At 39.1% G+C, this 26,910-nt stretch overlaps 2 protein-coding genes across 4 annotated transcripts in view; both read left to right on the plus strand.

The window, feature by feature from the left end:
- Positions 1–9,131, plus strand: part of lipeb (lipase, hormone-sensitive b) — a 28,721-nt gene extending 19,590 nt beyond the window's left edge. For all 3 annotated transcript variants that reach the window (XM_065245575.2, XM_065245576.2, XM_065245577.2), the window contains 3 exons: positions 2,706–2,941; positions 4,100–4,360; positions 4,479–9,131. In XM_065245575.2, coding sequence (XP_065101647.2) covers positions 2,706–2,941; positions 4,100–4,360; positions 4,479–4,892 — 911 coding nt within the window. In that variant the 3' untranslated portion in view covers positions 4,893–9,131. The remainder of the gene's footprint in view (positions 1–2,705; positions 2,942–4,099; positions 4,361–4,478) is intronic.
- Positions 9,132–9,404: 273 nt separating this feature from the next.
- On the plus strand, positions 9,405–26,896 carry tmem145 (transmembrane protein 145). The gene is made up of 15 exons (XM_065260876.2): positions 9,405–9,607; positions 15,846–15,920; positions 16,444–16,521; positions 17,211–17,297; positions 18,119–18,220; positions 19,170–19,254; positions 20,339–20,410; positions 20,610–20,678; positions 20,928–21,008; positions 22,983–23,061; positions 23,220–23,313; positions 24,071–24,243; positions 25,720–25,840; positions 25,919–26,104; positions 26,187–26,896. Exons 1-15 carry the CDS (start codon positions 9,512–9,514, stop codon positions 26,418–26,420), a joined length of 1,632 nt encoding a protein of 543 aa, XP_065116948.1. The 5' UTR covers positions 9,405–9,511; the 3' UTR covers positions 26,421–26,896.
- Positions 26,897–26,910: the final 14 nt, after the last annotated feature.

Consider the following 26,910-nt stretch of genomic DNA (forward strand, 5'->3'; position numbering starts at 1 on the left):
TAAGAATTTATTACTTACTTAAGGATTCAGTTGTTACTGAAAAAGTAAAAAAAGGTTAAATAATTTTCACCTCGCACACAGTGGCTACGTCTAAAAACTCTAAAATGCTGCCTTCTTACTATTGGTTCACACCAGATGCGAGTTCAACAATTTACACTAGTAGATTACATACAAAGTCAATGCAGAGAAGCGATCAGACACATCCTCGTGTGGGGGGTTGCGAATGATGCGATATGGGCGGCGTGTTTGCCGCGAAAAAAACACACGCTATTCGCCTCAAACGCGTCTTCGCCCAAGTTGAATATATTCTCATGACACTAATTAAATCCCGCGAGTAATCTAGAGCGAGTAACGTGATGCCCTGCGTTTGTTGTGTACGTAGCATTAGGGGCTTGATTCTTGTCACATGACCTGCGGTGTGCTTGCGGCATTCTTGTTCAAAGTTGAAATGTTTTTATCTCAATGCGGTGTGGATGCGCCTGGAAAAAGAGAGCGTGTCACACCGCATTTGCATCGCGACCACATCGCTTCTATTATGAGCGCGCATACCGCGCGCCTACATTTGAAATAACGAACCTAAGCGCGCAAAAACGCGAAATGTGAATCGCCCCTTTTTGGCAGCATTCCAAGGCATGCATGGAGGCATCAAGGCACGTCTGATCCTGTGTTAGGTTTGTCAGAAGGTCTGTCTCCTGAGAAACCTTTATCGTCTTTTCCCACAATTCTATGCGTGGCCATACACGGAGAATGTGATTGGTCGAGCCTGTTCGAGTTTGAAAAAATAAAATGGCGTATGGATCACAAATTGCATTATATTTTACAACTTTTAATTGCATTTCTAGTGTGAAATTAGTATTGCAGTTTTCAAATATGAGATTAGTTATCACATAGGCGCTCTTTCAAACTGAATTTCATTATGCTGCCTATGAAGTCTGTCTCTGAGCTGCCTTCATGCCTCCGGAGTCAGCTGCCTAAGCTTTCGGACACAACCAGTGTTTCGATTTGGAATACACTTGAACTTAGTCGCACAAGTTTGTTACAATTTGTTAATGCATCCAAAGCTCAAATTGGATCGGAAAATTATGCATCCGCAGATGGTCGGCACTCCACGCATCCCCTTCGCGACTCTCCATAGGGAGTGTATGACTTCTGATTTATCGGCCATCATTTGTTGTGTACAGTGGAAAGCATTTGGCAGACGCTATTATCCAAAGCGACTTTACAGTGCATTTAAGTTATGCATTTCTTTTATGAGTTCCCTGGGATTGACCCCATGGCATTAGCATTGCCATTGCAGATCTCTACTGCTTAAGCTATACTGTAGAAACTAATTTTTATAGCAGTCACTTTTGTATTAGTGTTTCTGTCTTGGCTCAGTGGAATATTCTTACAAAATTCCAGCATTGGTGTGTTAGTCCCCCTCACTGTTTAATTGGCTCCTGCAGCCCTATTTCTTCATTACAACGGTGATGGTCATCATTAAATGAATATTGTAGGAAAGTCAAAATGAATCGAGATAATGAATAAATATATTCACCTCTGTCTTCTTCACCATGATTATTTTATCTATCTCATTTTTATCGTATTCTTATATTGTATTCAAACTGCAGTACTGGCTTATAATAGCCAACTCCATCAAAGTTTCCTTCAAATGCTGTGTTGTGCCAAATGGCTGTTGTTGTTTTTAAGTCAGTGGTTTAAATGGGCTAGTTTCAAGCCAAGATCTCGTATCATTTGAGTTCATTAGCTCACACAGAGAGAAAAAAAGATGGGTTGTGCAGTATGTCAATGCAGTGTGGCTAAAAGGCATCATTAGTGTAGTGTGACACACAACATAAACTATTCTAATTGCTTTATGATAGCCCTGAATTCATTATTCACTATACTAACACCGTTTTTGTAGCTGAAAATCGGTTTTCACAAGATTATGGCTGTGGGTGGTAAAGCTACTTTGGGGCTATTGTGTCTGTTTGTGTTGTATGAGTGTGTATTAATTTGTGGCAGTTTAAGTGGCCCTAATATTTTCCTGAGTGTCCTCAGTCTTTTTAATGCCACACACACTCAACATCAGCTAGTCACATGCTTTACCTCTCCCTGGCAACTGTTCCCTCGCCAACAGCTTCCACCAATGTCTGTGTGAGGGTCTTTGTGGTCCCCACCCCATTTTCAATTCATACCCTTTGATTATTGGTTTTCTTTTATTTCAAGTTATGACTTTTATCGTATTTTTTTTAGGAATTGCTTCTGTGCTCTTCCCGCAATACTGTATGAGATTACATGAGGAATTTCTTTTGTCTCTGTGAAAAAACTTTGATTCTCGTTTCACCACCATAACTTCTTTCTGCTACAAATTTCTTAAAAACGCAATTTTAACAAAACTATAAAACGTGAATTTGTGCTAAAAAAAACAGCCGAAACCTTTCTACGGTGGCTGATCTAGCTCTTTTCCCAGTCTGCCCAGTTAAAAAGTACCCATTTAAAACCATCAAACAGACCAGCCATCTTCTTAGCCAGTCTTTAAGACTCACTAACCACTTTACGCTGCTTTTATCAGCAGGGACATCAGTCAATATCTGTAAATGAGGTATTAAGGCAAATTGACTTGACCTGACGTGACTTGAATTGAAGACACCCACATTACCAATTGAATGACGTCCAGACCATCTCTCTTCACTGTTGCTCTTTACTTTGTCACCTCTTTCTAGATTCGGTTAGACAGAGCGTATCAGAGGCATCTCTGACCTCTCCGCATGCAGATCCTCCGGTGCCTGCTGAATCTAAGTACTCTCTGGAGAAAGTCTCTATGAAGAGTCAAACATGCCAAGACTTGGGCATCCACATGAACAGCAACCCCAGCGAGGAAAAAAATGCCAACCATCTTTCCGCCACCACGGCCAACCACAGCTCCATCCTTGACATCACCCTGACACCTGAGAGCAAGGTATGAACTCTTTGTGTTGCTTAAATGCTTAAATCTAATTTCTGCTTTCATTGCGTCCCCAAAGCTTCTGCGGTCTCGAAGGTCTCTCGCTGTAACAGTGAGTCATATTAATCATTAGGCTGATTTGCATTCTGAAAGGATGCCAATCTCTGCTACACCACATCCATCGGCTGCTGTGTTTTTTTTCTAACAGCATTGTGAGTGTGTGTCAGACATATGTAATTTTTGCTATCCCAGCGAAAATGACCCAGACTGCAACGATTGAACGAGTCAGGCATAATATTTACAGTAAGTAATAGACAGCCCTATTGTTAGTGAGAATCTTGCACATATGTTCCTAAATAGTAAACAATTTCTCTTGGTGGCAAACATTGAGTAGAGTTTGATACGTTTAAATTTGACATGTAGGGGTGGTTTCCCAGAAATTGTTTATCCTAGTCTCAGACTAAAATGCATATTTGAGCTGCCCTTATACATCTTAACAAATTTGTCGTGGTGTTTTGCACACCAGTATTGTTTTTTGTAGATATGTTTGGAAAAACGTCTTTAATGTCCTAATATAAGTAGGGCCTAGTCCTGGATTAATCTAAACCCTGTCTGGGAAACTTCCCTGTAGAGTTCAGGTTGTGAGCATAAGCATCTGTCTAATGCACAGAGTGAACTGGCGTTGTAACACCATTTTATTAGCTCCAAGTAAATTGTTATTCTCTTTTCAGCCAAGTGAAGTAAAACTGTTAGTACCAAGAGTTAATTCTGGCTTTGAAGCACTGAGAACAAGCAGAGAGTTTTGCAGCAATGATCTCACTCTGCGGACTTGATATGGCATGCAATTGTGCAACCGTGTTTGAAAATCCCCTAGAAAATCCCATCATACGACGACATCAGACGTGTGAATAATTGCATAATACGAAGTGTTAATTTTTACTGCCTGACTCAAATGAGTCATCTCATCCATTCCGTTTCCATCAAAATGGAAATTAGAGATACTGCCAGTGTGCCATAATGCTCATTAAGGGAGTAATATTATGGAGAGAGAAAAGAAATTGGATTTAGAACTGCTAAGGTAATGGAGCTGCGTCACTGTGTTCATCTGTCCTGGATATAACCTCTCCCTATTCGCGTTTTATTAAGTTCCATTTATCTTCAAATCTCTTCTAGCCAGGGGACGTGAGTTTCTTCCTCTGTAAAGAAGTGGATCCTGTCGTGTCAGAATCCTTTTCGTCAGTGGCCATTCCGCCCCCTGATGGTGAGGAGGACTCTGAGAACCCCCGGGAGTTTCCAGTGGACTTTGAGCCTCTGCGCTCAGAGCAGTTAGCAGAAATGACGGTACAAAATTCGCCTATCGTCAGGAACCCCTACATGTCACCTCTTCTAGCTCCAGACAGCATGCTAAAGGGTCTCCCTCCTGTACACATAGTGGTAAGAGTTCGCAAAGACTCATTGATATGTTTAAGAAGATTAGTGTTAAGTACTTGTTGTGTTTAATGGTTGAAAGTCTTTGCTGTCCTCATCATCATATCTCCTCCCTTTTAATCAGGCCTGTCATCTGGACCCCATGCTGGACGACTCTGTGATGTTTGCCAAAAGACTGCGAAATATCGGCCAGCCGGTGACCCTGTGTGTCGTAGATGACCTTCCACATGGCTTTCTCAGTCTGTCTCAACTTTCAAGAGAGACTCGGGAGGCTACTAACATATGCATGGAGCGAATTAAGGATGTCTTTACCATGAAAGACCCTCCTCCGGAGATGCGGAAGCACCGCAAACTAGAACGGACCAATCAGATGGGTTCTGCTAACAAGAGCGACCAAGTTCAGCTTTCGCAAGCGGCTGCACAGGAGGATGAAGAGGAGGGGTTAGTTGTTGGGGGAGGAGCTTTTGATGTATGCGGGAAGGAGCTTGATGGGTTTTCCCCTCCCACTAAACCTAAAGCCGAAAAGATTACAGGGTAGAATTTGGGCTTGCAGTGTTTTTATACAGGAGCCAAAAGTAAGGTCACATTATTAAATAATGGCAATCAGGGCTGAATAAATCTGAATTAAGGAATGAGTCATGGCACCAGTTATTAAATTCTGAATTATAAGACACCATTAAGTTTAATAGAGGAAAAAAGAGAAAATTAGAAGTTTAATTACACAATCATGATCACACCCACATGCACTGTTTGTATACCTATTTTACCACTTTGCCTTTTGTGTTTTACAGCACCAGCATAGGGCTCGACAATATTGCCTAAATTTCTACTGCCGATATTCTTCTAAATTTCAGGCAATGCGGTATAAATCGCAATAATCAGTCCTTACAGAAAAACTAGTGTTTTTGTGATTGTTGCGAGCAAAAATCCTTGATCTTGCGGCACGTTTTCTTGAAAAATGCGACGGAATATGCCGGATATTTATGCAATTTGATGGAATGAAATTGCGGGAACTTGCAAAAATTGTGTGAACTTGCAAAAACTGTTTGCAGCTTTTCAATGATGTTCATGTCACATAATCACATCACTTCATAACGTTACCATGGCAACAGAGGACATGGCTGCACTTGTGTGAAGTAAATGCTAAATTTTCTGCTAAGATATATGTGATTTTTGCTACGAAAATGCGGGGGTTATGAAATCATGCAAACCCTGCATATTTTGCGCACGGAAATCTGCAATTTATGCTGCGAAAGTGCCCCGTATTTGAAAAAAATCAATCCCTCATAAATATGCGGACTTTGGCTGATTATGCGTTAAATCATGCGATTGCATGTTTTTTTGGAGGGACTGAATAATGGTATGAATGTTAAAATTAATGTTCTCACTCCATATATGGTGTCACGTTTTGAAGCTGTGACTTGATGCGGACTAATCCTGCACCTCCTTCTCGTACTTACTTCTGGGTGACAGCTCTTCCCAGGGCAAACACTCCAAAGTCCAAACCAGATAAATCGATCGCATGGTGACCCCTGTTTAACACACCTTTTAGACTTGACATGAAAACGGCCATGGGACCCTGTAATGTATATCGAAATATGGCAAATTTGTTTAGAAACCATATCGCCGCTATTGGGAATATACAGTGATATTGAATAATTTGAATTATTGTCCAGCCCTACACCAGCACAAAACCAAATTTATGTTTTTTTTTTGTGTAACAAGGGATGTGCTTACACATCATAGCGCAGACCATCATGATATATTCATCAAATCTAAGAGCTGAGATTCAGCATTAGATCTGTCTAACTATACCTGTCTACTAATATTTATGCTCAGAATGCTTATTGCTGCTAAGCATTCTGGGGCTAACTGACAACAACATTTAATAATGTTTGGATTTTTTTATGTAGTCGCTTTTTAATTATTTATCACGCAGAAGTGTATTGTTGTTATTGTGTATGTTAATCACCCTTTATTAATCTACATGCCTCATGGCTCTTAGAGGGCATCCTGTGAGAGTAGTGTTTAAGCTTCCTAATGCTGCTTCGTCCTCATAGAGCTCAATGGGTATTTGATGCAATCAATACATTTGTAGTAATCAAATTTCACAGGGATTCTGTGGAAGAAAAGCTACACCAACCACACCGTTATAGCGTTACCTGTGTATTCTAGTCTATTTTGAGTCTATTTCACTACTCTGTAATGTATTTAACATTTTAATAACAACTTAAGAGTTGTCGTGCATAAACATGCACAAATGTTGTCTGTAACTGTTTGTTTGTTACTTTATTACCGTGTTATTTGAAGCATCAGCCTGTAAAAACAACTTGTATATGTTCACTCCAAGTATGTTTAGCTTATGTAAGGAGAAACGTGGGCTTATACCTGACTACTTTTCCGCTTGATCTTTCCCTGACATGTCAAAACACAAGCTTCCATTATTTTCCTCTCTGGATTTCTCCATCTCCCTCGTTCCCTCACTCACTTTGTTTTCTTCTGTTCACATTCATGTCATCTGCCCCTGTTCATGCTGACCCATTTCAAGCACACTTCAGTTCTCACCCACCCCATCCTAGAGGTATTTTAAGCAGACTCCCTCAACACCCAGCAACCTTGAACCAGTGAATTCGTTCAGCCTGCACATGTGTGATGGCCGACAGCATGCTGGGATTGATAGTGTCTTTATTTGAATTAGGTCTGGCCCTCTCTTTTTGGCACTTAAATTGACTGTACTAATTTTCCTTGCGGTGCAAAATCTATTGAGCCTCCAAAATGTTAAGTTTCATTAATGTTGTATGGGATCATTTCTGCTTTGTAGGCAGAACTTCCAATTTGATTTGGGCGATTGAACAAATAGATACAACATCATCACTCAGCAGTGTGTTTACACGGTATACTGCTGTGTACATTTTGTATTTATAGTATTACCGTGTTCTTGAAATGAGAATTGCTTTGTTATTCTAAGATCGGGTCTGATTTGAGTGTTTGAGGCTTATGTGTCTTTTTTTGGTCTTTATCTATGTTTCTGTGATTGAGTTAAGCCTGGCTGAAGAAAAGCTTTAAATACAGAGGGAAAACAACAATATTCTTCTACTGCTGATTGCAGCATATGAGAGTGAGTTTATAATAGAGCAGAAGTAAAACTAATTTGCTTGCTCTGTTCAGCGTGTCAAAGCTGCTACTTTCTGTATTTGCTGGTGACAGCCTCGAAATAGCAACTCTTCAGTTTTACTAATGCGCCGGGTCTCTTGTGTCGTGTTTTTTGTCAGGTGCTGTCTGTTTTTTTTAGTCTAGTTGGTTGGTATGGGGCGTATTCTAGTCCCAGACTAAAATGCATGTTAGAGTTGGTTTATTTTAAAAACATCTTGCACTGAAATATCTTACCATAAAGCAGTGTCATCGTTTTGTCCAAAATGTTCACTTATGTGTTACTGTCTTTCTGGAATGCATGGTTGTTGTGTAGTTTAGAAACCTGTTTGTGTTACTTACTTTATATGTTATTATTGTGTCTGCTGTGCATGAAAATGCATCTCAGTGCCATTGTGCCTATACCTGTACAAGAAATGAAGTAAATGGTGGTAAAATGCTGAATCTTAAAGTAGTCACCTCTGTAAGCAAGTTTTGATTGGTCATCATGACCTTGAAAGCACCGTTGAGCTTTTTCCTCTCGGTGGAACCATGAGCACCGTGTTGAACAAAACAAATATTGTAGGTTTTTCTCATTGCCCAATGTGGGGTCACCTTGTTTTCCACTCCAGTCTCTCCCTTTCTCCAGCATTTCTTTTTTGTAACTCTTAAGCAGCCGCCACAGGAGCTAGATTACTCATTCATCTCAAGGGTGGTGTATTAAACTAAGAACAGTGTGGTGTTCCTGTATCTCCATCAGTCATGCATTGTGGAGCAAGGGTTCGATTCCCAGGGAACACATCTCAGTGCACTGTACTGTATGTTGCTTTGGAGTAAAGCATCTGCAAAAACACTCTTAATTTAGGTTTCTGTTGAAACAGCAATCTATACCTAGCCGCATTGGCACAGCAGCCAAAGCGTACACTGTACTGTGTTTTCCTCCTCAGAGACACGTAAAACTACAAGTAGTTAATAAACCAACTAGTTGATTAGTCACTGACTTTCAAGTTAATAATCAAGTCGTAATAGAAGATCTTAAGAACAGCATCATTGTACTGTCTCATTTGAAGTGGTTATGAAATCAGTCATCTTAAAGTCCGGTGATCTGCCTTAAGTGCAGACTATAATAACCACTGCAGTATAATTTGCAAGGGCGCTGATGTCTGTACTCCTGCCCTCATTTTCACTGCAAACTTCACTGATCTGAGTGATACAAACTTTGATAGGCACAGCACTATTTTTTTTATCCAGATGGTTGTAGTATAGCCTACCTCATGCAATCATTCTCATGTTGGATCAAAGGTTATTTGTGCTGGAGGACTATTTCAGAAGATATGCACTTTATATTTTAGTGTATTCATCTGTGTGTGGGGTGCTATGTGCATTCAGACTAGGCTTTTTTACTATGATTGATCATATAGGCTACCACAAGTGCAAACCTGTGTATTATGTATTATATACTAGTATAGACAACATTTATTGTACAGAGATCATATTTACTTTAAACTTTTTACTTCTGAATATTTTTGCTTTCAAACCTCTAAAGGCTGTATGTGGAAATGTTGCAATGGAAAAAATTAAGAGTATTTTTCTGCAGTAGTTTTATCTCTGTGTCGACTTGTATACATAAATAAATATTTTCTCTCTTCTTTGTCTGTCGTGTATTTGTTTGTAAAGGGATTGGATGCATGTCAAGGGATTGAAAAACGACAAATATGACCAAAAAGAACAATTTAATCTACAAAAATGTATTCGCGTTAAAGCATAAATACAAAATCAATAAAATTGTTATGCCTGTAAGGGATAGCTATTTGAGTAACGTGTCGCAATAAAATGTCTCGGCAGCGCGCATTTCACGCTTTTCTGTCAGAGTGTGTGTGATACTAGGCGCGCTCCTGGCGAGAATACTGGGGACGCGTGCATTCGCGAGAATAACGAGGACGCGCATCTGGCAGCCACACACACAGGCAGATATCTCCGTATAGTCGCTGCTCACACTGAAGGGAGACGAAGCGGTGCACAGGTAAAATGGAGAAAGTGTTAGGGCTCGCCGTGGTATCCAGTATTTTATGTGTCGGCTCGGTTTTTGGAAAATACGTCAGGGGTATCGTGAATACAAAAGAGGTGAGTGTAATGTTTTCATTTATTTATATTGTTTTGGTGCCAACTGTCAGCTTTGTTTGGCCAGGGTTTGCTGCGCATCTCTTTGATGGCTGTTATTAATGGGCTGTTGTGTGTGTGTGCGGGTGTGTTAACGCATTTGCTCTCATCTGGAAGCCTGGTGCTTTAATATCGTTTGTCAAGATCGTTACACCCGGCTAATGTGAGCTTAATTCATCCTTAAAGCGACCAAACAATGTGTTTAGTACAATTTAAACAGTGCCAATTTGAACCTACAGTACGTTCGCTATTACTATGTCGTTACAGGTGTGCATCGATCTTTGATATTGAATGCAATGCATTTTTGTATAAGGTTTGCATGCAGTGCACGGTGATGCTGGTGTCTGTCCAAACAGATTAGAGGCTGATTTGAGGGTGTTAATATGTTTGGATGCGAGTCCAATTGAATCTTCACGTCACACATTATGTTGAAGTGTGATTTAAAAAAAAATGCGCCTTGGGAATTGTATTGCATTGTGTGGCGAGCTGTCTTAAATGGCTTATTTTAAACACTGGGTTATTGTTTGATCAACTCATGGTGCATGAAGTAAATATTGGCCTGAAGCTAAAAGCGAGATTGAGGTGATGTGAAAAGTTGGTAGATGTTTCATCATTTTATGAAACAAAGACGATGCGATAAGCAAGAGAAATTCAAGAAATATGTTTAAATATTTTCTGTCAAAATAAAAAAGATCACCATTATTCATATATTTCACAGGGATGGTTCCCCCCAAAATTAAACTGCCTTGATTACTTTCCTCATGCCCTGAATGCTGTCTGTGTATAACCAAAAAACAAAAGGAATGTCCAGACTGACCTTTACCAAACAATGGAAGTGGATGGTGACCAGGAGCCCTCAAGCTTCAAAGGGACAAAAAAAAAATCAAGTGGTTAGACAACAGCTTCTCGTACACAATATTTCACATATATTTTGAACCCATATGATAGCTTTGTTTATCAGAAATTGTTATTCATTTTAAATCTTACCTTGAATATCTGTGGTTAACACACACACACAGACATATTGTATAGAAAAGAGCTGTTATTATGACTCAGAGAAAGTCAGACAGGTTTTTAGGCAATAGTAAAACTATTTCTTTAAAGCTCACATAACACATGCTGTTTCTGCCTATCTTATGTAAATCTTGAGTAGTGTAGAGTAGTATTACATCTTTATATATCCAAAGAGTCTTTAGTTATATCAGATTTCTAAAAGACAGATCAGCTGTACTGATTCTTTCTAAATTAGCCAGAGCTCCTGGAGGCGTACTGCGGATCATGAGCAAGTTTGGTGAATCATTTGATGCAGTTTTACTTACCGTCTGTGACTTATGATCAGATTGGGACCGCCCCACTTCCAACTGCTTTTTTGACACTTAGGGGGCGTGCACAGTGCACACCAAAGCTTTTACGCCGTATGTTTTTTAAAATTGTTTCCAATGAAAGCATGGCTTTTTCAAAAACACCACCAGGTAGCGTTTTTTTTTCAACGCTGAAAGCCGGGGCTTGACGGTTTTTCCGTGTTTACCTCTGAACGCCGAGAGTTAAAAAATATTCAACTTTGGGTGAAAAGCTCAGCTCGTCAATGTCGGTTCTCACGCGGCCTTCCAATCACAGTGGAGGAGGGGCGGGACAAATGTCACAACAACCAACCAGCAACTGAAAAAACAAAGCAGAAGTATCACGCCAACCAAAGTGCTCGGCTAAAGCAAGCTGGCAGTCGGCTGGAAAAAGCAGGCAGTGGATTTGTCGTTTCAGCCACATTTAAAAGCTTTGGTGTACACACCCCCTTAGACAGTGGTAATATGTCAGAATGCATGTAATAGCTAACCCCCCCAGGGCCCCCCTAAATCGTCTTAAAGAGCACCAATGGTCCGATTCACGTTTTTGCTGTGTAAGTTTCTTTGGTGTGTAAGTGTGTAATTAGTACATGTAAACAATATGCAAAAGGTACAAACCCTAATGTAAACGATGACACAAGTTATCTCCAAAGTAAATCTCTTTTCTTGGACTAAAACAAACACACGGATTGTAGGCAACAGTTTACTTCCTGGGATTGGTGATGTAGAGAAAACCGACCTTATCATAATTCCTACCAATTCGGACTCACAGCCTGTAAGTTAACTTCTGTTAACATTGCATTGTGACCGAATCTTTCAAACATGGTAAGGAGTGTCACATTTCCGGCTGACGTCAGAGGTATTCAGACCAATCACAACGTACATATTAGCTGGCCAATCAGGGACACAGCGCTTTTCAAATCCATGCATTACAGGAAGAGCATGCAATCTGGAGCCACAAAAATTTACGATATGTGTGGAAAATAATGTGTTTTTTAACCATAGACCACGCGAATACATTGTATTATACCAAATATACAAAATAGCGTTGTTTTTTTTGCAATGAAATAGGTGTTCTTTAATTTCTCTGAATTTAATATTGTAGGTGAAATGTGTCAATGCTATGTAATTCAGGTGAGCAGTTTAATTGATTATTTATGTGTTTCTTTCTGAAATGGAGTCTTGCCCTCTGTTGGCAATGGGTAATGTGGCGAGGACCTGTTTTTGCCTCAGACAGCAGTTTCCCCAAAAGCTGATCCTGTTCTGTTTTGGGGGCTCTGTGTGAGATGGTTAAACAGTCCATTAATCTCACTTCTGTTTATTTCCTTACAAGGTCGTTCTGTCACACTGCCATGCACACACTTATATATGCATACAAAGTTTTACCAAGAAAAAAAAACATCAATCTAATCCTAGTGAATATAATGATCATACAGTACGTTCTGATTTTTCTCTCTTATACAAGCATGTTAAGAGAAAGCCTCAAACGTGTTGCATCTATAAAGGAAGGTGGTTTTATGTTTTGAGACTGTTTAAGTGGCACAGGTTTGGTTACCTGAACACTCCTCCTGTTTGCTAATGGCCAGTGAAACAGATATTTCCTTTCCAGTATTCATTATTATGGTCCAGTGTTGCTATTTTGGGCAGGTTGAGATAATAAAAAAAAATTTTTACCACTGCAAGTCTGCAACATTTACAGTTTTCAGAGAAATTACACTGCAGGTGTCTATTTTAAGGATAGTATATTTGAACAGAAAAAACTGCACATGCATTTCACCCTTAACCTTCCTGTGGATGTATATATGAGTCACACAGAAAGGTTTAATTCCAGCACAGCTCCATTCTTTAAACCGAGTCATTGTGTAAAGTGAAGTTCAGGAACAGACCACATCTATCATGGCCAGAAGGTTGTGCAGTTACCCAGTCTATGCGTAACTAACACTGCCAATGGCATAAGACTCTTTCCTGGGGCGCTCAGTTACACATTAATGGGTGTGTGCAAGTGCATTTGAGTGTATTTATGTGTTACTCCATTGTGCAACTTATGTAATGAATCATTTAAAGGCCCAATGGACCTGAAGTGACATGACTAGTTGATTGGTAATTAATTCTTAATGAGGCTTAGCGAGCAAACGCAGATCCAGAAAGATGGAGAAAGGTGAGACCACCACTGATTCTCTGAAGTGACCGGATATACAGCACGTGGGTATTGTGGTTGATTAATGTAGTGTCTATGCTCTTTATCTTTGCCTCTTTCTGATTGGTTCAATGACTTTGTATTACAATGCCTTATCTTTTGGGGATGAGGCAGGTGGCAGATATAAATAGGGATGCTCCTTACGGCCCATTCTGCAATATAGCACATAGATAATATTGCACAGACGAACATCATCCATCCAAGTAAACAAATACGCAAATCTTCTCTTAAAAACCAAGTGCAAAGACAACAAAAAGGGATTACAAGGTGGGAAGGGAGAAATGATGAGACACAAACTCAAGAGTAGATCATTCTGGGGATGCACCCACACATGCAAAATATAGCAGATGGGAATGTGAACAAGGAAACACACACAAAAAGAATGTTGTGTAAGTGCTGTATTTTTTGGTTATAAAAATAAATACAAGTATTGGAGGGCAGTATAGTACACGTTATAAGGACGAGTTGAGGTTCAAACAGAAACCTCTTCTAGTTTCTATAGCAGCTGCAAAGTGCACTAAGGGTCACCATGACAATAGTAAGAAATTAAGATTTTGGGTGGGTGTTTGTTTAACTGGCTGACTGACCATAGGTAGTGTGTGTGGGTTTGTGTGTGTGTGTCCATTCTTATTGAGACAAGGTGGTCTTTCAGATGCTTGGTCACATGGCTCCTCTTAATGGTTGGTTGGTTGGGCTCAGTTCTGGGTCAGGGAGTCTTAGGGTTGGTGTCCTATATTGTCAAGGAGACCGGTTGTTATAGAAACCAGCCACAGTGCAGAGGAAGTTAATATGGACAATGGGCAAAGAGCTGGAGCCCACTTCGTGCCTTCTTATGCTTCACTGACTGTGTGTGAGTGTCAGTGTATGTTTGAAAAAGTGGAAAGAATGAGTGTATGAGATGAGACCCAACCAAACCTATGAGAAACCTTATTAACCCCTTGAACATTGTAAAGGCATTCAAATGGCTATCAGTGCATTAAACCAGACTTACATTAAATTTACAGTATGAATTTAGGTGCGTGGTGTGATATACTGTAGGCAGAGAAGGTGTCTGATTTTATCCGTGCAAGAAATGAGCCATGCACCATTGCTGTACAGTATACCATTTTGTCCTTGATCAAGTTTTAGGGCCATTATTCTTGTAATAAGTGTATGCTTTGGGTAAAATTGTCCCCTAAACCAGGTCATTGTGAACATTGGTTTTGTTAAACTAATTTATTATTTTTGCTGCTTACAGCATATGATTTGGGGTAGGGTTACGGTTGTCCGCATTGTACGCAACACAGTGTATGAATATGAAGATCTCAGATGCAGAAGCCGCTAAACTCCACCTCTATCAGAAATGAGATAATGATATTAACCTTATGACCTATTATTCGTTCATCAAGTACTTTTGGTTCAAATCTGCTTAATGCCATCATCAGGCCATTCAAAAATACTGTTTTGTTGGCAGATTCCATTAAAGGGACACTCCACTTTAAAAAAAAACAATGCTTATTTTCTAGCTCCCCTAGAGTTAAACTTTTGATTTTTACCGTTTTGGAATCCAATCAGCTGATCTCTGGGTCTGGCAGTACCACTTTTAACATAGCTTAGCACAATCCATTAAATCTGATTAGACCATTAGCATCGTGCTAAAAAAATAACCAAAGAGTTTCAATATTTTTCCTATTTAAAACTTGACTCTTCTGTAGTTACATCGTGTACTAAGACCAGCGGAAGGTTAAAAATTGCAATTTTCTAGGCGGATATGGCTAGGAACTATGCTCTCATTCTGGCATAATCAAGGACTTTGCTGCCGTAACATGGCTGCAGCAGGCGCAATAATATTACGCAGCGCCTGAAAATAGTACCCTTGGTAACTTTCAATAGCAGGGGACTATTTTCGGGCACTGTGTAATATTATTGTGCCTTGACCCGGAGATCAGCTGAATGGATTCCATAATGGTAAAAATCAAATAGGGGAGTATCCCTTTAAGAGTATAATTAAAAGCTAATTTACAAGAAAACATGCCAAACAAAATTCATAATGCACATAGGGGCTAATGACACCAAAAGCGCTTTAAACACTTGGAAACGCAAGGCGCGACGCACTGCCTTTTTTTAAAAAAACAGAGTGCGACACGGCTTTTTATATTGCTAGGCAACCACTGAGTCAGCTGTCTTGTCAATCAAATATTGAAGCGTGAGCGTTCTTTTGCTCTTAACTGTCATATTAGCAGAAACTTTAAAAAGAGGGCGCTTGCTCTGACCTTGTTTGAGGATGAGAGGTGCACAAACACGCAGGAGAGAGTGAGCAAGTGGAGTCTGGTTCTTCAAAACAGCTGTAAACTTCCCTCACCACAACGTAAGGCCCGCCTCTCCCCTCATTTGATTGGACAATGGAAAGACGCGAATGACGTTGGGCGCTTCTTCGCTCTCGTGTTCCTTCAAAGGCGCGTGCTGCGGCCGGCGGCAAAAACAGCAAGGCGCTCGGCGCACATAAACAGCGCGCAAACACTCCCTGTCCATAGAATATCATTCAAAAAAGGTGCCTGCAACTGCTATAAATGCTTTTGGTGTGATTGGCCCCTTAGAGGGTTTTGCATCTGAGCTTCTCATATCTTGTGACTGATAAATATTAATTCACTGTACTTTTTGTGTGTTGCATCTCCCCTCTCTATAGGACTGGGTGTTTTTAACAAGGTTTTGCTTTTTAACTGATTTCGGCCGATTGGACTTTAGGTTCCGATACCCCAAGGTAAGATTACAATATCAGTGAGTGTATAAACATGACTGCATTACTAATGTTATGCCCCTGATGGCAAACATTTGCATACACTGTAAATAGTGTAACCCAATGGTGCTGAATCCTGCTCACTCCTCATCCACTATCCTGCAGGGTTTATTCAATCCAAGTAAAATATCCTTAAACCAGCTTCTCACGTGTACATGTGTGCATTTGGCAGATACTTTTATCCACAGCTGTGCATTTTATCAGTATGTGTTTTCTTTGCTAATACAATGCTCTTCCAGTTGAGCAACAAAATCACTGAGTTCACTTAAATGTTACAGGCAGGTGTGATAAAGCCTGATTGGAACCAAAAGGTGGATCAACGTGAGCAGGATTGAGCATTGAGCAACCCTTGTGCAATATAAAGTAATATAAATTGATTTGTTGTCAGACTTAGAACTTTTTCAGCCATTTAGTACAGTTCTCTCTCTCTCTCTCTCTTTCTTTTTTTTCTCACTATCGTTCTCTCTTTCTATCATTTCTCTGAAAGTCCCGCTGCTGTCAGAACATATTGCTCTACTTTGATGAAAGCTCTCAGTGGCCAGCTGTGTACAAGAGTACAGACAAGGTGAGATATAGACTGACAAGTTTTATGCCTATGTGTGAAAATACTGAGTGTTCTGACACTGTGTGTGTGTGCACGTACATGCGTGTGCTTGTGTGTGTGTGTGTAAGTGAGTGAATGAGCCAGCGAACAAACAGGGAGAGCAAGTGCTTGGACAGCACATTACTGAGAGCATCAAAAGTGTAAACTATATTTAAGGAGATTAAAGGAGATATGTCAGGACTCAGCAGTGCTCTATGGATTTATTTCAAAATATATGGTGTCAGTGGATGTTTGTGTTTAAATACAGCACAGTTCTCTCTCCGTGTGGCTAGATTTGAATAGTGGGGATTTATGAAAATCTGCTAGTGCTTAGTACTTTTAAGGCCAGAGTATAGACTTTTTTTGCACGCACGGCCACGGTCGAACTGCGAACCAATGACTTGAAAAGTATAGTTTATTTGACTTGTACACAGACTTTAGACGCATGCGCATTGCGACAAAATGCAATGCATCTCCTGGGCTACATACATCATTCCCTGTAGTGTATGCATGCACTCTTCTGATGATGAAGATTGTGCCACGTGCACTGTACGCGGTCCCTCACATGCACATAAAAATGGACAATACTTCGGCCTTTTGTTGTATAAGTACTTCGCTGTAGGGGGTTTTGAGATTAACATTGATTGATGTCTTGTTTATTTGTTTTACAGGACTGTTATCAAAAAGAATCCGTATTGCGGCCTGAAAATAACCAGGTCATCAACCTGACCACCAGCTACACCTGGTCTGGCTGTGTGGTAAGAAACTGTGGTCATTCCTCACATACCAAATACACCCAACTGCTCAAACACGCACAAGTACTGTGCAAAAGTCTTAGGCCACCACCACCAGACTTGTTGTTTTAGAAGTTTTAATGTCCATCCATATTTCTTTTTCAATCTATTTTATTAAAATACAAACAGAAAATACAGGAAATAATACAAAATAAATGTTCAGGACTAAATGTCTTCGTTAGGCATCGCTGGTGTTCAGTGTGACCTCTCTTGGTGACATCTTGAGCATTTTTTTTTTGCTCAAGTTGAAGGGGAGTTTACCCTAAAACCTTGACACATTACATTTGTATACAGTTTTTAATAATATATACACATTTGCTGTATTTTCTGGAGGTATTTTATTAAAGAGACTGAGAAATAATTATATATGATCACTATAACATTGCAAAAACAACAAATCTAATTCTCGCATCTTTTGCACAGTACTGTATATTTGAGGCACTTGGATGCAAAAGCCTCTAAAGAAATAACGCCACCTCATAAATGAAGTAATGATATTAACCGAATGCTCTCAGCACCTATTACACGTTCATCAAATACTTTCGCTTCAAATCTGGTCCCAGCCTCAGGCCATTCAGAAATACCAGTTTGTTGGCAGAATCCATTAAGAGTCTGATAAAAAAATGCTCATTTACAGGAAGTAAAGAGGGGTTTGCATCTGAGCTCTTCAATTGTTTGCTCTACATGCCAAATAAAAAAATAAAACTGAAATGATACACAATACTTTAATAACGTGTGTGTTTTCTGTTTGTTTGATCAATGCTATTTTGTGATGATCTTGTAAGGTTGAAAGAGAGGGTAATGAAGACATGCTGAGTTGTGTAGGAGGTCGAAGTTTTCGTTCTGTAAGAGAGAGATGGTGGTACATTGCACTCAGCAAGTGCGGGGTAAGTGCTAACACAATAAACTCTAGCAGCGACAATAAACTCTTAATAATGACTGCATATGCTTCATGGATTGTTTTCTTTTGAAAGTGCTGAAATGGTGTTGTTAGGTGCTATTCTTTCGAGACAGGATGATGAAGAACCAATAACTGATAAAGTAGATAGATGTGAATATCACAATGTAATGTTGGTTGAGCAGATTATCTGTCAATTTCTAAATTATACCACACAGGTATTGATATTCCTGCAGGTTGAGTCTTTTTTATGATTGATTTGTTTGCCTATTACTGCAAGCAGCATGAAAAATATGTGCTGTAGATTAGACGTTTGTACACAATTTAAATGGACTATATAGCCACTTGAATAGGGCTGACTACAGTATAAAGGGTTGTTTTTGAACAAAGGCAGGCTGATGGATACAATACTAAATCCTGTTGGACTGAAGTTAAACCTCGTCTCCTCGCATCGAGCTTCTCTCAATTTCTCTTCTGTCTCCCTTATACTTCCTTTCTCATTGTCCAGTCTTACATCTGTGAACCTTCAAGCGTGTGTTACACTCTTTGATTGCTCAGTTCTGTCTTTCGTGCTCATTCAGTTCGTATCTAACATCCTTTCTCTGTACCTCTCCGACTCCGTATCCCTGTCCTGCTCTCTTTCGCCTCTCCATCTCTGGCCACATTGATTTTGTGATAGGGCATGCTTCATGGTCTTCACCCTTTTGATGGAGAGGGAATGGGTTTTTTCTGCCAAGTGAAATCAAAGTGTTTCTCTTTTATTAAGCCGGCCAAAATCCTCTCAACAGCTAGAAACTCAGCTGCTTTGATGTGGTTTACAGCGTAAGATCTATTTGTGCACTCGGTGTTTGTATGGCTCTCTGCTCGCGCTGCGTTTTGCACCGCCTGCTTTTGTCTCCTTTAAACTCAGTCTTTTTCTCCTTTGCCATGTTACACAGGGAGATGGGCTGCAGTTGGAATATGAAATGACATTAACCAATGGACAGTCGTTTTGGACACAGCATTTCTCTGCGGATGAGTTTGGTGAGAAAAAAAATTATGAGGCAGATTAAGTATACATTTATCTAAAATCATAGCTTTTCATAACTTTCATCATCCCCGCAACTGGCTTTATGGATATATCATACAAAACCATAGTAATGCCATTTTAGATTCATTCAGACATAATTTGACGTGACGTTAATTATTTTGTGTCTGTATGGTTCAGTTAAATGTAAAAGGGTTAAAATTTCAAAATAAATTTGCAGATTACTTGCATACATTCTCTTTTTTGAGGACAAAGTCTAAAATTTATCTTTTTATTTCTTTTTGAAGGAAAATTTGGGGGATAATTGCAAAATGTCAATGTGGTGTAAATGGTCTGTGTCAATTGGTGTAACTAGTATTTTTAAATGAAAGTATAAATATATTCATAAAAAATGTGGAATAAAATATAATCATCTAGTTTAGTGTAATATTTACATCATTTGTCAAAGATAATTTAGAAAACAGAGCTGTTTTCAGTATATGTAAGGACAAATATTACAAAAAACGCATACAAATTTACATTTAGAAATAACTAATAAAATTATATTTTAAAATTATTATTTTTTGTTGATGATTACGCTTACATGCCATCAAGGTGGATAAAATATTTAATATTTCTCATTCTTTGGTGCAATTTGCGGTTACACCATTTCACATTTTCAGGTCCATTCAGTCTTAACTTTTATAAAAATGGTGCAAATGTAATTTTTTATTGCATAAAATCAACATAAATATGCTATGTGCACCTGATGCATGATGATGCATGTAAGTTTTTTAAAAAGATTTTTTAATTTTTTAACTTGCCAAATTTTTGTCACTGAACCATATAAATCCAAAAAGGTTTCTAATAACGAGTCTTATGCATGTGATGTGACTGATCATGTGATCTTATCATTGGGTGCCCCATGAAAGAGTAGTAGAGGCTTTTATTCAAAGTAAATTGTATTGCATATAGAGTATAGCTGTACATTTTATTTCTTTTTGAGGATGCTGGGAACTTATCAATTGTGTAGATTGAATACACAGTATGTTGCTGTAATCCATATTTAACCCTCTCATTTCTTTCTATTATCCGTTTTAGGCATCCTGGAGACCGACATCACATTCCTGGTTATATTTGCTGCTGTGTTTACACTGTCTTGTTACTTTGCTTGTAAGTTTCAATGTCATACAGATATAAAAAGTGCATCATTTGCATGGCTTATTATTCAGAGCCAAATTTAAAGGATATATTTAGCTCTCCTCCAGATAAAAAACATTATGGTGTCTCTTTGTTTTTAGTTTCTCAGCATTTAGTAATTCATCTCACCTGATTCTCTCTTGCTCTCTCTCTCTCTCCCTAATTCTTTAAGATAATTTAAAGGGAAGACAGCTGCTCCATACAACCTATAAGATGTTTATGACTGCGGCTGGAGTCGAGGGTGAGAAAGCATGATGCACACACCTGCTCAGCAGACCCACATATGCTTTATAACACCACGTTTGCAACTTTGGATGCATAACAATATCTCTTGTGTCAAACCTTCTCTCTTTCTTCTTTCTTTCTTTCTTATCTCCTCCTCACATTCTGCTCCGGTCTCTGCCCTCTTGTTGCTGCTTCCACTGTGACTTATATCTTTACTCTCTTATCTCTGTCATCCATGCCTTCCTTTCTGATTTCTTGTTCTCAGTGTTGAGCCTGCTCTTCTTTTGCATTTACTGGGGCCTTTATGCCAGAGACGGTGTTGGGAATGGCAGTCTGAAGATATTAGGTGAGAAAAGCAAGCACTGCAGAAAGTACAGTCAATACTGCAAAATAAACCCTGACAGAGTAATGGGAATCCCAGCACAAATCTGAGGGGTCTTTTATTATCAAGTATGGGTCTATTTTTGTGATAATCAATGACTAATAGTAAATAATTCATACATATTTACACAGTAAATAAATTAATACATTGAACTGAATTATTCATTAAAATGTTGTTTATATTATTGGTAGATAAGCTTAAACCATCTGCTATATGGCATTCATTTATATATTCTTATTAATCTGCAATTCACTTCAATGGACTAGTTTGTTTACATAGAGGCCTTCATCCTGTGCTGTTTCTCTCTATAGCTCAGTATTTGGGCAATTTGATGCAAACCTTATCGCATTGTGGTTGGATTTAACCTTACTGATATCTCAGATGTCAATATTTGGTGGTTTAAAGGGGTTACAGACTTTTTCCAAGTTTAAGTGCTATAATTGGGTCCCCAGTGCTTCTATTAATCTAGAAAATGTGAAAAAGATCAACCCAGTAACTTAGTTTTGGTAAACCGTTCTCCGCAAGCATGTGAAAAATTAGGGCGTTTAGAATTGGCTGTGAGGTAGGTAGCAAGGCCAATTGCAATAATACCGCACTTTAATCTGCACTATCCAACCACAACACTGTCATTTAGTGCAGAGAGAAAAAAAAGTTTAAATCAGTGTTGGGATCAGTGTTTGCATTTCATCAGCTCATTTGCATTTTAAAGGACACAACCAAAAACGGCACAATTTTGCTCACACTACACTCTAAAAACAAACGGTGCTATATAGCACCAAAAGTGGTTCTTTGCTCGTAATCATAGAAGAACCATTTTTAGTGCCATATAGCACCGGTGAAGCACCTGTGTAGAACCATATAGTGCTATGTAGAACCAAATGTGGTGCTATATGGCCCCTATATGGTTCTACACAGGTGCTTCACCGGTTCTTCACCGGTGCTATATGGCACTAAAAACGGTTCTTCTATGGTTACGATTCAAATCAACAGTTTTGGTGCTATATAGCACCCTTTGTTTTTTTAGAGTGTATATACAAAGTGACAATTTTAACACGCTATAATAAATTATCTGTTATTTATTTTGAGATAAAACTTCACATACACACTCTGGGAACACCAAAGACTTATTTTACATTTTAAATCATAATAAGACCCCTTTAAATACCCATGCAAAGTCCATGTTTTAAAGCATTTTTTATTATTTTTCATAGTTAAAAAGTGCAAATATTTAAAATAGTCATGCCCAAATGTCACATCCATTACATTGTTTCTTTTTCTTGAATGCACATCCAAACATTAAAATAAATATTCAGTATCTTTAAAGAGCCATAATTTCTCCATTTGTTGGTTATCATTGCTTATAGTTTGTGCATTTTAATTTACAGAATTCCTACAAAGTATGTTGTCTCCCACATTTTGTATAATTGTTTCCCTCATTTAAAATACAAATAACGTAAATAGACTTGTTTATGATTACTCTACCATTAGGGGTTTAGGAAAATGTAACCAAGTGATTCAATATATTTAGTAATAAACACATTCTCCGAAAATTTATATTTCAAGTTTTGACTGCAAATGTAACATCTATAATGCTGGAATTGCTCATTTATATATTTTTGGGTTCAAAAAAACATAAATGTCTATTTCTCATACAAGCAACTAATTTGGCTTCAGTAGAATCAGCATATAGTGCACAGAGTCACATTGACAGTTATTTATATTTTAAATTTGCTTCTGCGCCCGCTTTGCATCTAAAAAGCCTCATTAGCCTCAATCATTGTAATTGCATGGCAAAAAATAACTAGTAAAATTCTGCAATGCCTGTTTTTTGTGCTTCTGCTTACGTGTGTGTGCCCTGATTTCAGAGCTAACTATTTCCTATTGTAACCTACTTATGGTCACCTCTCTAACTCCCACCGGGACTTTGCCTTTCACCAGGGAAATTACTCTTCTCTGTAAGCTTCCTGATTTTTCTGCTTATGCTGATTCTCTTGGGAAAGGGATTTACAGTTACCAGGTAAGAAGCCTCTTTTCCCATAATATGGTTAATTTACAAGGCTGACTTAATCATGTTAATGTGACCCAGCTGTCAAAACAATGAATGTATCACATACTGTGACACACTGAAGAAAAGCACACAGACTCATTCCAGTGCGTGTACTGTTTGTCACTCAGGGCAAGAATAAGCCACAGTGGATCTGTAAAACTATCCATTTACATGACAGTGTACACCATCACCTACATCATTCTCTTTATTTACGAAGCAGAGGTAAGATTTCATGCCCTTTCCTTTATGGTTTCACAACTGGATTTTAATTAACAATGCTTTCTTATAGTACTATACTGTTTATACTATGTACAATAGCTGCATCCCATGACCAAAAGTGCACAATCAGTGATTATGAATCAATTAATGTGTCATTGGTATAGCAGTATAATCTGTGGTGAACAACTACAGTACATATGCTAAGATATGTTGAGTATCTAAACATTGCTTTTTGGCATCTAATTCAGAATACTAATACTTCATGTAGGCCTACTTGTGCTTCACAGCCAAAAATGTGACCCACAAAAAAATCAGAATTTTGTATAGATAGCGAAAAAATGTGTCCTTATAACCTAATGTGTAACAGTCTCATAATCTTTGTGCACTCTGTCAACTGCAATGCTGCACCCTACTGCTACTCTATACATAATGCAAGCCTATGAGATGGAGTTACTCGGTATGAGCATGTCTTTCTGCTGTAATTTAACCCGGCAGATAGACGGATAGATAAAGAGACAAACACAGAGAATGACCCAGTTGTAGAGATAAAGATGTGCGGTATTACAGAAGAGCTCCTATTGAATCTCGTGTCAATGTCACCTTTTGCTCTAATACAGCGTAGATTTTTAGATTTGAGAAACTACACCGCCAGATTTCACTTATGCAGTCTAACAAATCTTTGTCGTGGTTGGATATGAAACCATCAATCAGATGGGTTGCCAAGTGCAGGTGATTTCACTCTTCTCTGCTGTGTTTGTAGTTCTTTGATCCAGGCGAGGTGCTTTACGCTTATGACAGCCCTGCAGGGTATGGTCTAATGGGTCTGCAGCTTCTCGCATACGTATGGTTTTGCTATGCTGTGTTGGTGTCCCTCAAACACTACCCTGAAAAACAACCTTTCTACATCCCATTCTTCACTGCGTACACTCTGTGGTGAGTTCAGGAAATGTCATTTGCATTGTATTTACATTTATGCATTTGGCAGATGCCAAAGTGACTTTGAGTGCATTCGGGGTTTACAGATTATCAGTGCATGCACTCCCTCAGGATCAAAGCAGCTCGGCATCATCTCGGCTCATTTTACTTGTTTTAGGCTTGTCTGTTTGTTAAAAACATATAGTGATGTCATATATTAATTTTTATAGTTGCATTTTAATTCCCTTTTAAGGAAAATGTAATATGTGTTAGCTTTATTTTTTACTTTAGCAAATTGTACACAGTGGATAACATCCAAAAATGAATATATGCACATATACACTCACCTAAAGGATTATTAGGAACACCTGCTCAATTTCTTATTAATGCAATTATCTAATCAACCAATCACATGGCAGTTGCTTCAATGCATTTAGGGGTGTGGTCCTGGTCAAGACAATCTCCTGAACTCCAGACTGAATGTCAGAATGTGAAAGAAAGGTGATTTAAGCAATTTTGAGTGTGGCATGGTTGTTGGTGCCAGACAGGCCGTTCTGAGTATTTCACAATCTGGGATTTCTGGGATTTTCACGCACAATCATTCCTAGGGTTTACAAAGAATGGTGTGAAAAGGGAAAAACATCCAGTATGCGGCAGTCCTGTGGGCGAAAATGCCTTGTTGATGCTAGAGGTCAGAGGACAGTGGGCCGACTGATTCAAGCTGAAAGAAGAGCAACTTTGACTGAAATAACCACTCGTTACAACCAAGGTATGCAGCAAAGCATTTGTGAAGCCACAACACGCACAACCTTGAGGCGGATGGGCTACAACAGCAGAAGACCCCACCGGGTACCACTCATCTCCACTACAAATAGGAAAAAGAGGCTACAATTTGCAAGAGCTCACCAAAATTGGACAGTTGAAAACTGGAATCATTTCAAATTGGTTTCTTGAACATGACAAAAAGTTCGCTGTACTAAAATGGCCCCCGCAGTCACCAGATCTCAACCCAATGGAGCATCTTTGGGATGAGGTGGAACGGGAGCTTCGTGCCCTGAATGTGCATCCCACAAATCTACATCAACTGCAAGATGCTATCCCATCAATATGGGCAAACATTTCTAAAGAATGCTTTCAGCACCTTGTTGAATCAATGCCACGTAGAATCAAGGCAGTTCTGAAGGTTAAAGTGGGTCAAATACAGTATTAGTATGGTGTTCCTAATAATCCTTTAGGTCAGTGTATATTTGTAGAAAATTTTATCTTAAATAGTCTCTTTTGCACAAATTCTGTACTTTCTGTATTTTTTTTATAGCTGTATTTAATTTAATTTTGATGTCATGATAAATGCATTGATGTTACTGATGGGCATTCGGGGACATCAGTTATCTTCACATCATGTGAGCTGTAGCTCTCTTCAGCTTTTGTACAGGTCTCAAGACAGATTACAAAGCTATTGTTTATGTTTTCAACGTTTCAATTTTCCCACACAAGGTTTTTCGCTGTACCTGTCATGGCTCTGATTGCCAACTTTGGCATCTCTCGCTGGGCCAGGGAAAAGATTGTGAATGGCATCCAACTTGGCATTCATCTCTATGCTCATGTTGTCTTTCTGGTATGTTTATGTTTGTTTATTTAAACATAGATGATTTAATAATATCAACATAGCGTGTAACTAACCCTGTCAATCCAGGCCATTACACGTCCATCAGCAGCCAATAAGAACTTCCCTTACCACGTACGGACGTCTCAGATAGGGATCCTTCTGTCCAGTCCTAAAGCCATGGGGGCAGAGAGCTTCCCGCACCATGCCTATGGGAACAGCTCCTTCCTGGGAGATTCTCAGCCAAACTTCACAGAGCTCTTTTCCATTCATTCAGTGAGTATTGAAATGTTGTAAAAGACTGAACTTGTCAAAGGAACTTACATATGGATGCATTAATTCATGTTTCCCAATTAAGGACCCTGTTAAGACGATAGATGAGTCTGTGACCCGGAAGGGACAGGAAGTGCCAAGGAACAGTGAGCAAAAGATCATCACAACAACAGCAGACCTGTCGTCCACATTTACCGCTCTTCCTCCTCCCATACCGCCACGTAGCTCCGCCCACTCCCCCCCTCCGCCTCGGTTAACGTCACACTTCACTGAGTATTTTAGTATGCAAGGGGGTACAAAGATGGGATTCAATGCCTAGAGGAGGCTGTAGGGGAATGGGCAAATAGAGAAGGGACACATCTTATAGGTGGAAAAGTGTTAAATATTTCAATAGATTAGGTTAAGGCAAGCGTGAAAATGTGAAGCCATTTTCAAAAAGTTACCAAAACTTCTGTACCTTCGAATTTGTGAAGAGAAACGTGAGCTGCTTAAATGAATAGACAGGGAGATAGAGAGGGCAGGAACCCGCTCACTCACCGCCTAAAAAATAAGAAGCAATAAATATTTCAGCGAGAGTCCAGAGAGTCATTGGAGAGACCGAGATATAGGCATTGCAATAGAGTGACAGTAGACAATGGTGAATCTAGAGTATAGTTATTTAAAGCTTAATGTGAATAGGATAGCGATGTGTACAGTAACAGTACAGTACAATGAACTCGTCACATATTTTTAATGCTTCATTCATTTCAAGTGGTGCCGTTAATGTGTTAATTTACATTACATACTAAAAAACAAGTCCTTACCTGATA

Source organism: Paramisgurnus dabryanus, chromosome 13 (genome assembly GCF_030506205.2).
Source record: "Paramisgurnus dabryanus chromosome 13, PD_genome_1.1, whole genome shotgun sequence".
Taxonomy (NCBI): Eukaryota; Metazoa; Chordata; class Actinopteri; order Cypriniformes; family Cobitidae; genus Paramisgurnus; species Paramisgurnus dabryanus.